The sequence below is a fragment of the Chenopodium quinoa genome, unplaced genomic scaffold (assembly GCF_001683475.1).
Source record: "Chenopodium quinoa cultivar QQ74 unplaced genomic scaffold, ASM168347v1, whole genome shotgun sequence".
Classification (NCBI taxonomy): domain Eukaryota; kingdom Viridiplantae; phylum Streptophyta; class Magnoliopsida; order Caryophyllales; family Amaranthaceae; genus Chenopodium; species Chenopodium quinoa.
This window is the reverse complement of record NW_018743920.1, coordinates 6,612,298-6,622,926: the sequence shown is the minus strand read 5'-3', so window position 1 is coordinate 6,622,926 and position 10,629 is coordinate 6,612,298. Positions and strand designations below refer to the sequence as shown.

At 33.5% G+C, this 10,629-nt stretch overlaps 1 protein-coding gene, 1 long non-coding RNA gene and 1 other non-coding gene across 3 annotated transcripts; all 3 read right to left on the bottom strand.

The window, feature by feature from the left end:
* Window positions 1-267: 267 nt before the first annotated feature.
* On the bottom strand, window positions 268-2,610 carry LOC110688217. The gene is made up of 5 exons (XM_021864935.1): window positions 2,122-2,610; window positions 1,870-1,934; window positions 1,699-1,762; window positions 1,128-1,274; window positions 268-586 (listed from the first exon to the last, which is right to left on the bottom strand). Exons 1-5 carry the CDS (start codon window positions 2,399-2,401, stop codon window positions 456-458), a joined length of 687 nt encoding a protein of 228 aa, XP_021720627.1. The 5' UTR covers window positions 2,402-2,610; the 3' UTR covers window positions 268-455.
* A 529-nt stretch (window positions 2,611-3,139) lies between these two features.
* On the bottom strand, window positions 3,140-3,211 carry TRNAT-UGU. The gene has a single exon. It is a non-coding gene; the product is annotated as a tRNA-Thr (tRNA).
* Window positions 3,212-3,965: 754 nt separating this feature from the next.
* LOC110688215 lies at window positions 3,966-10,506 on the bottom strand. The gene is made up of 3 exons (XR_002504526.1): window positions 10,254-10,506; window positions 10,114-10,156; window positions 3,966-4,332 (listed from the first exon to the last, which is right to left on the bottom strand). It is a non-coding gene; the product is annotated as an uncharacterized LOC110688215 (long non-coding RNA).
* Window positions 10,507-10,629: the final 123 nt, after the last annotated feature.

Sequence of the window (10,629 nt, the reverse complement as noted above, 5' to 3'; positions counted from 1 at the left end):
ACTCATACTAGTTAGTGAACAGGTTTTAGATTTTTTTTTTTTTTGGTGAAATTGGTTCAACGTCAAAAGTTGAGGTTTTTTCTAACACAAGTTGGGTTGTGTATCGATCTAAAGGTTCAAAAGTTGGGTCAAAACTTCAAACATAAAATTCATAAACCTGAAGATTGGATGATCATGCCAAAAAGTATGATCCAAAACCTGAACTACATTGGTTTTGAACCGGTCTAGCGACAATGATTAGACAATACTATAAATGGATGATGACAATATGGGAAAGAAATCAGTAAGACAATCTATTTGGTATTAACTTTTTTTTTGAACAAATATTATAGCAAATTAACACTCATTACAATAATTATTAGCAAAATCCCCTAATAAAAGGTGGACTATACTAGCCGGGAATTTTTGGTTATTATGTGTCACTTAACAGTAATTAAATTTACATAATCAAGAGCTCAGTTTGTAGTGTCTGGTTGAGCAGCTGCTTCTTTGCCTTCAATTTCTGTTTTCTCTTCAGATTCATCTGCTTCTTTCTCTAGAGTTTTCTCAATCTTCAAAACTCGAAAAATTGCAAGATGAGTATCCCCTGCCAAAAACAGTATAAGAATTCAGTATTTAGTTAACCAAGCTATATATACACTTTCCTATGATTATAGAAGATTAATCAATATGGACTGTATTCATTCCTTCATTGCTAGCAGGATCAGAATCATGAGTTAAACTGAACTCAAACTATGTCCCCAGTCGCGTTCAATCAAAGTTGAATTTGTTGTGCTCACGTATTCAAATAATAACTCCACTTAATTCATAATAGCTAGACTTGAATTCAAGCAGTTGCAACCTATTTGTATGTATTGCTTTGGCTAATTCAGTAAAAGTTAAATAAGTTCCTTGGAAAAATACTTGTATACTCATTGAAGAGCTTGTTAAACCTGCAGGTTCAGGCTAGCTCTGCTAAACTTATAAAGACCCTGAGTAGAATTCAAACTTCATTCGAGTTTTGACCAAACTGAACTCGAGCTACTCGTTGTCACCTAGTGTGCATTGCTTACACTGCTAAACACATTGATTATGCACATGTTGTCTAGATTGCAGCATGCTTGTAATAGTATTAATTACTTAATTACCGAATGTGAGCAAGCTTCCAGGAGGTACAACTGCTGTAAAACCGGGTTGTACTCGTTTTTCATTGATGTAAGTTCCATTTGTGCTGTCTAAGTCACTGATGTAGAGGCTTCCTTCTTTGTTCTGAATTCGAGCATGCATCCCAGAAACTGCAACTCCAACCACATATATAGCTATATTTAGCAAATAAACTCCTAGACTTTTCTCATTAATGACAATCTCTAAACACTATGAATTTGGTAAATGCAAGAAAATGATCAAATTGGTAATCTATTGAAAGATCAATGAAATTGAACATTATTTATCTACGACAAACATAATTTCATATAAGAATGAAAGAGAATTCATACTTCAAAGTACTCGAATTAACTATTATCCCTAGATTCAATATTTAGTTATTTACTATAACACGAGTCATTTATGACTTCTAACAACATAACCATACTTCTATGTTAATAATTTATGCTCTGTATATATCACTAACATAGTAGACTGTCGACTGCGTGTTACTTTAATTGTATAAAAAACTTAAAATACTCGTGCTCGTGTTTAAAAAAAATATAATAATAATACCTGTGGCAACAGGAATAACCAAATCTGCTTTCTGAGGCTCTCTCCCAATCACCATCTCATCACTCTGATCAATTGACACCATAAAATGAGTACTCTAGCTAATGTATCATCATATGTATAATTTCAAGTACAAATAATGGTGAATTAGTAAAATAAAATTAATCAACTTACAGAGAAAATTTCATATGCACCTGGCATTGGTACCTTAAAACCTATGTGTTTCCAATCACCATCTCCTGCAACACATACCATACATAAAAAAAAAAGGTATCGAGGAGATGATTAAAATAACTCCACCAATATAACGTATCGATACATAATCTCCTATTGGTTCCGATTTAGGACAATGTGACAACTTCTTCTAGGCCGAGGAATAATAATAATTATATATTTAAAGCGCGAACACTATAATAAGTTACTGACCTACAGGTTCAAGAATCCAGCCCTGAACAACATTAGCAGGGGAAGTGTCACCTTCAGAAGCATATACAACTCCAACATTCTTTTTTGGGAATGGTTTGATGATTCTAATACATTGAAAATTTAGCCTTTTTAAACCCAGATTTTGAACAGATTGATAAGAAAAGGCAGAAGTTTTACATTGTAAAAATGAGGGAGAAATTGAAGTTGAAGTAGAACAATTTCTTATTAAGGGCTTGGAAATTTTTGTGTAGGACAGAGATTGAGCTACTAATGCTTCCATTATTATTGTGATCAAATAATTTGTCAATTGGAAATTAAATTTTGTTGGGTTTTTTTTTTTTTGGGTATGTGGCTAAGATATTTGGATAGGGAGAATTATAATTTTCTGGTTAATTTGGCATATGAGTTGAGGATGTGGCAACCATTTATTGCTTGTGAAGTTGTGATAGTGATATAGATAACAAAATCTTGTAATCTTTGCTAATTGTAAATGTTTGGAAAAATAATAATAATAATAATAATAATAGTTCAATTTAACACATAATTCATTCTTGTTCTTATTTTTTCACTATTTATGTGCTTATTTTGACCGTCTAATTTGTCTTTTTCATAAGCTTACTTTGATTGTGCATAATAACATATTCATGTGTCTTTTTCATAAGCTTACTTTGATTGTGCATAATAACATATTCATGTGTTTACTTTGACTGTCTTAATTAATTTTGCACTATTCATGTGTTTATTTTAACAATCTATATTCATGTGATCACTTTAGTTGATCATTTATATTTTCACTAATATACGAAGTATATCACTAAATTCATGTGCTTACATTTATTGTCTTATTTTTGCACTGTACATGTGCTTAATTTGAAAATGAATATTCATGTGAATGATGTGATCATTTTGACTATGTATATTTTCACTAATATCACTTTGGCCATGCACATTCTTAGAATATAGAAAATATATCTAAGCATTTTCAAAATAACCAAAAAAAAAAAAGTTTTGTAAAAATTGCCCCCATGCAGGATCGAACTACAGACCTTCAGTTTACAAGACTGACGCTCTACCACTGAGCTATAGGGGCCTTCTGAACAATTTTTTACCTCCTAAATTATTTGACTGTAAAATTAACTGTCATTGTTAGCTTATGACCACCAGTTCTTCTATACATTAATCGACCTAGCAAGCTTATAATGAATGAGTAGTGTAACTTTTTATACAACTGGTTCCTCTCAGGTGAAATCTGATACATATATTGATATATACATGGTCCGAAAATTAATCGATAATAATTGCTAATTCTAAGTTTATCTTCGACAATCACTGAAGTGCATTAACAGCTATTACTGATATTAATCTATTATACTAGTTCATAATTTAAGAATTTTACTACTATTACTTAGAAGATTATCCCCCTCATTAGGCAAGAAAGCCCCAATCATGGGTTGCAATTCCTGAGTCCTGACACACCTGCCCACCTGCAAATTTTTTTTTTTTTTTTTTCCTGTATGGTAAATTTTTCCTTTTAATTTTTTTTTTTTAAGAAAATATTGTATGATAAGATCACCACCTCAGCACCAATAATTCATAGAATCAACAATGAAAGGAAACAAAATCACACAAAAAAGGGAAAAAATGATTCTAAAGATCATTATGATCATGAGAAAAAGGCTCAGTATGCACTCTTTGGTTAGGATCTTGGCATACCAAAAATTCTGAACGCAGTCCAGCAGAAAAATTGCTCAGGCTTTTAATCTAAGTAACCATTACTGGGATAAAAACCCAGCCCTGAAATGTAATGAGTACTCAAGAATGCAAGTAAGCTGGACGGATAAATATATATAAATTCGTCGTGTTACACTTTTGTTATAAGAATAATACACTTTGTTCTTTAAACAACTGCTAAAAAAATTACAATGAATCTTGTGCACTTGGCCAATTCTGATAAATCCAAGTCTCCGGTACTGTCAAATACTAATCTCTTTAACAATCAAAATAGTCTTTACAAATTTGCATTTGCACATATGTAACAATAATAGTTCAGGAGCACAATGCATGAACACTAAGACATACAAATCAAATAGCTAAGACTGAAGGAAAAGAAAGAATAAGAAAATGCCTCCAGAAGTCCTAGATTGCAGAAGTCCTAGCCTGAGATACAGGAATTTGATATGTGACAGCAGAACTCGAAGCAGCTGAGAATTCCTGCAAATTAGCAAATGAGGAGCCCTGTCATGTTTTCTGCAGCAATAAACGACTTTCAAGCAACATAACTCCACTAAATATAACAGCTCTGCAGTTTTTGATGATCACTTTGTATCAATCATCAATATTACATTTTTTTCCGTTTAAGTTCTAAAAATTTTATCAAATATATCAAGTTATATTTGGATAACTGCAAATGAAAAGGAACACTGTTACTCAGTAAGCCAGTCAATAACTCAAAGTTGCCACATTTCTCATTAAAAGGTCATCCCAAATATCCCTTTGAAAGCTACCCCTCTACAAAAAGATTGCTCGTAGAGGTCCCCTTGACTTACCATACAATCCATATACCCAGAAATACTGTTACTATATACATAAACTTTGGCCACTAATGGATAAAAAAATTGAGACGGTCTAATTCATTTAATCAGCCTTATATTTCACAAGAACTAGAAGCATTTCTACTACTCATTAATTGCAAAGTGTTTTCATTTTCTCTAACGCTAAGAGAAAAGCAGAGTGGACATAAAAATGCATTGGAATATTTTTCAAGTAACCATTATATCCAAATTGAAGCATTCATATGATACATGTCAAACATTTGCTACCAATTGATCAACTAATTATGCTCACATTTTTATTTTATTTTTTTGACATATTAAGGTGATGGAGATTACGAAAATGTGCATGTTGAGGTGGATGTGCGGGAACACTCTCTGAGATAGAATCAGAAATGAGATTATTCGCAAGAAAGTAGGTGTGGCATGCATTGCAGACAAAATAAAGGAAAACCGTCTGCGTTGGTTTGGGCATGTAAGAAGGAGACCCGAGGGTGCACCGGTTCGAAGAGTGGAAGAGTAGGACCATGGTTTGGGCATGTAAGACGGAGACTCCAGCATGCACCAGTTCGAAAAGTGGAAGAATGAGACCATGGTTTGCGCATGTAAGACGGAGACCCGAGGGTGCACAGATTTGAAGAGTGGAAGAGTGGGACCATGGAGGGGTTAAACGAGGGAGAGGGAGACCGCAAATGAGTTGGTTAGGAGTTAGGAAGGATATGAAGTATATGGATTTGCATGAGGATGAACTATTGGATCGTAAGGGATGAAGGAGGAAGATTTTTGTGGATGACCACACGGAATAATCAAATTTGGTTCATGTAGCCGACCTCACTTGTGGGATTAAGGCTTTGATTGATTAATTGATTGAATACACCAAGATATACTTACTTTCATGCAGAAAAGAAAAACATTATCAAACACGAGGATTGTCATAGCTAAATTATATATCCCACATAAGGAAATAAACCTAAGCAAATCAAAACTTTGAGATATGGGGATATTAAAAGTTTCATTAATGCATTTGACTATTAAGGAAGGCAACTAAGGCACAACAATAATGTAGCTAAGTAATTACTGTCTAGTTGAATAGCTAATTACAAAAGGCTGTAAATTGATTGTTCATAGATTGGTCTTTCTCCCTTTAATTTTTTTTTTTTCCTTACAGAAGTCTAGCTCAAATCTCTCTTTGCCTTCCCCAAATCTGCTCACCATGAGGAAAGCTATTGATTTGAATTGTGCACCCGTGGACCAATACCCGGTCACTAAGACGTTAACTAAGTCAGATATGACAACATCCCAACTGGTTTTGCCTCGACACTCTGTTGATGAATTTATTGTTCCAAACATGCCTGAAAATATAAGACAAAGGTTACATGAAGGTAGAGCAAATATCTGGGTTGTCGATGATGAAAATTGCTTAGAGCATTTTCTGACAATGATTGATAGGGACCATCGCTATTCAATCATTAGTTGGGGTCATGTCCGTGAGACCAGGGAATTGAAAGAAGGTCAACTGATGCGATTTGGGTGGATGAGTAATAAGCTACATTTCATAGTTGCACCAGAAGGTAATTTTGTTTGGTATGATTTTTAAGATTTTGATATCTTATTGGAGATGGCTTTCTCTCACTTAATTTGAGTCCAAACTTTAGATTTTGACAACAGAGAAATTGTTGACATTTGTTTTGAACCACATACGCAGAAGAATTTCATACATCTCGAAAACTATAAATATACTCCATGATAATCTATCTGTCTAGTCCAGAAAAGTGCATACACTATAGGCGATGTTAAGGTATATTAGAGAAAAAATTGAGAAAGAAAAAGTTTTCGTCTCCTAATTGCATAGAGATTTAGGGAGAGTTAAAATGAATTAAAGGAAAAAAAATCAAAAAAAAAAAAAAGAAGAAGAAGAATGAGTAAAAGGTAAAATGGGGTGGATAAGTGGGTCTGGATCCCAATCCCAAATTGAAAGATAAGAGCTTCATTAAGGAACAAAGGGAGTAGTTTTTACTTTTCCCAGTTTATGTCGAGTATATTTGGTGAACAAATATATTTTGCAGAATATGACAGCAGGAAGGCAGAAAATATCAAACAAAAGGGTGAACAAAACAAAGGTGAACGCAAAGACAAAAACACAGATGAACCTCCTGCTAAGAGGATAAAGGACATGGGTAAGTCTGCACTGCAACATGGAGAGACTTAGCTTCTCCTTGGTTAAGTATAGATTTTTTTTTTTTTAATCGAAAAAAAAAGTACAGAAATATTTGTCTTCTGACTGTTGAAAGAACCAATCCGTCGATCTATGTCAGCAGTATTGCATACAGGAAAACAATTTTATATATCAACGTACTACTTGGAACTTAGATTCCTTACTTGTAAGTACAGAGATTTTGTTGTGGTGAGAGAAATGTTAGTCCACCACCAATTTAACTTTCAATGCTACGAACAGGAAAACAAGATGTTGTAGCATATCTAAGAAATTTTGCAAAATGCACTCGTAATTCACATGAGATCTTCTAGAGAACAATTGACTCCAACAATGAAATAAAGATGAAGTATCATTTGATTCCTGTTGCAAAGATACCATTTCAGAAACCTCACTTTGCCAATCTATGCTAATTGAGCTATTCATTTCACCCCAAAATGTATATGAATCTTGACATGCTAGCATGGGTATAAATATATGAGAATTTGTTCAGACCAAAATAAGGTTTTTTTTTTTTCAATAAAAAAGGGTAATTTCTTACAATTGTACAGTTGCACACATACACTACACTAAATGAGTACCTGACTCCAAAAGACAAAACGGTAATCAATATTCCCATTGTTAAATGGCCATTTTGCTTGTTCCTATTCATTAGGCTTGGCATAATGATGACTTTTTGTTATCAAAATTTCTTTGAATTAAAAACCAAAAAAAAATCAGTGTGTTTGGTTGGATTTTCTAGCATTTGGTTTGTAAAATTGAGGAAAAATGTGTTTTCTGTTGAACACTACATTTCATCTCTATTCCGACCTACAATTTCTTCCATTTTATACTCCTCCCTTTCAGTTTCAGGTTTTCAGCTTTCATTCTCTTTCTAATTGTTTAATCAAGGAACCAACCAAAGGAAAACCAATCTTCAAGGAAAATCATTTTTGACTAAAGATGAAATCCTTCCTACCATAATTGAGGCATGTAGCCTTAAATTGTTCAAGTTCTCTTGTAAAATGTTTCTTTCATAATGTGATTTTCTCTGTAGAGTTGTCTATACTTCACACCCTCAATACCTTTCCAATTATCTTGTATACTAAATCCACTATCCAATATTACGTTTTTGTATTGAGAAATAACCGCTCGATTGTGAACAGTAACACCTTGTAATGTTTATTAGCAATTAGATTCTCAAGTAATGCTAGTAACTAGAGTCTACAGGATCATATCTTGTTCTGCTGAAAGAAATGCTAGTTCACCATTGATTTAACTCTGTATGGTACAGATAGGAAAACATGATCCTGTATCATAGCTAAGAACTTCTACAAAATACGCCCATGATTCATGTGACATCTTCTAGAAAATAATACCAAGTTAAGCTTAGCCTATTGGCAAGGATTATACCTTCCAACCTTGAGGTTGGTGGTTAATTCACAATTTGGAGTGAGGAAGCCTATCTATTTTAGAATCTTGGAGTTTTCTTCCAGAGCTATCCCTTACTCTCCCCTCCCCCTGACTCCCAAAAAGACCTAGCCCTCAATATAATAAATATAAAGTAACATATATTTAGTATCATCTAATTCTTTTGCCAAGACATTCATAAAATACTGCACACTCCCAGTCTATATTAAATGAACACTTCATTTCACCTTAAGTAATCATGCTAGATCCTCGACACGCAAGCATAGGTATAAGTACTTACACTTTGTTTCGGACTCACCAAAGTAAGAAATTTGCTCATATAATAGGTAAATTATGCACTTGCACACATACCCTTACTTGACAATAGTACAGAAAAAACACGATTAACAATTCCCTTCATAATTTTATATCTAAAGATTGGCATTTTGCTTGCTTCAATCACAAAATGTTTGGCATGATGATCACTAACTATTTAATAAAATATATATCATTACAAACATTTCTGTGAGTTTTGAACCATAATATAAAAAAATAAAAAATAAATAAAAAGGTGGAAATCAATTTTGGACAAAAAAAAAATTTGGTTTCTTTTGGTTTAAAATTATGAAAATTAGTTTATGGGAGTGGTATGCCACACTTCCTCTTCATTCCTTACCTTCCAGGCTTTCAAACTCTATCCTCACTTTTATCTCTTCCATAACATTTCCAATTTTCCTTTTCTCTCTAAGTTTTCCATCGTGGATCCAAACAAAGGAAAACCAATCTTCCACGCATTTTCCATGGAAATGGACAATCACTTTCAGTTGAAATTGATTTCTGTCCTACCATAAAAAGAGGCTCAAAAGTTTAGATCGTTAGAGTTCTTTCACATTGGTTGTGTTTGGTTTGATGGTTTTCATAGAAAATGTTTCACATTTTCCCTCATTTTCATTTGTTTGGTTTGTGAAGGGATGGAAAATATTTTTCCCAATAGTGGAAAATAACACTCAATTATGGAAAATATTTTCCTTAGAAGGGAAGCCACATTTCCCTCCTCATTACCTCTTTTTTTACTTTTCTCTCATCCAACCTCACCGTTCCACACCTATTTTCATTTTCTCCAAGTGGAGCAGACTCATTGGCTATGGTTTCGGCCTAGAAATAGTACAATTTTCATTGACCAAGCCTTTTCTTGTAAGGAAACAAACATAGGAGAACTAATTTGTAATATTGGTTTTCCAAATATGTTATCCATGAAAAATCATTCTTCATTAAAAATGTTTTGCATCAAACCTACAAGGCTACAATATCTTTCGTCCTAATAATCTTGTAAACTACATTAATAGGCAGTAGCTACAACAACATCTTTGTTTCGAGACATAATGTTTCTCCCAACCTTGCAGGTGCTTCTGGAGAATCAATGGCTGAGGGTACTAGTGGCACTGTTGATGTCAGTTCTTAAGGAGGAAGCTCTATGCTCTTAAACTACCATATACAAAGCTCAGATTTCTTTGTCTGCCTTTGTTATGATTAAGAGCTCATTGTTAATTTATCGGCCTCGAGGTTCGTAAACCTCCATGAGAGAAACATAAACTCTTATCTCAATCTGGTCGGAACTAGCAAACAATAAACTGCTTTATTTATGCTGCTTTTTAATATTCTCAGGATTTTGAGGATTGCAATTAATTTGGGTTTTGAACAATTTTAGGTGATTTTCTCAAATATGTGGTCATGTTCATGCAAGTTTTACAAATCTAATTGCAATAGGTATGAAATAATTTCATATCTAAAATTATACAGAATCAGATGAACAGGTGATGAAGCTGAAGATGATGAAATTACCTCTGAAAATTTGGTAGATTGTGGTTAAATAGCCATAAATTACCTGTGATAAATCAGAAGATTGCAGGTTAATTACAATAATTTAAACCCTAATCAGGGTTTCTGTGAATGGAGTAAATTGTAGAGGATTTGAGCCTTACCTGCAAATCAAATCATCATTTTCCAGTGATTTGATTTGCTCTTGCTCATAGTAGCTTAGCTGGCTTGATTCATGAATGATTTTAGCATGCAGTATCTTGGAAAACCCTAAATTGGACACAATTTTAGAGTTTCAAGTCGAAAACCCTAAATTGGAAACAGTTTAAGTGTTTTGGAGGAGAGAGAAAGACAAGAATGAAGAACAAAATGTCACTTTCAGCAAGTTAAAAAGCATATGCAGGTTACTCACTTAAAGTACAGGTTGAGCCGTTAAGGTAATTAGGTAAATAGATTATCCTCAATTGGTAAGATTCGACCTTAACATACTCCATAATGAGTACTTGTATTTTCCCCGTTACGAATATTCGCAACACTTAT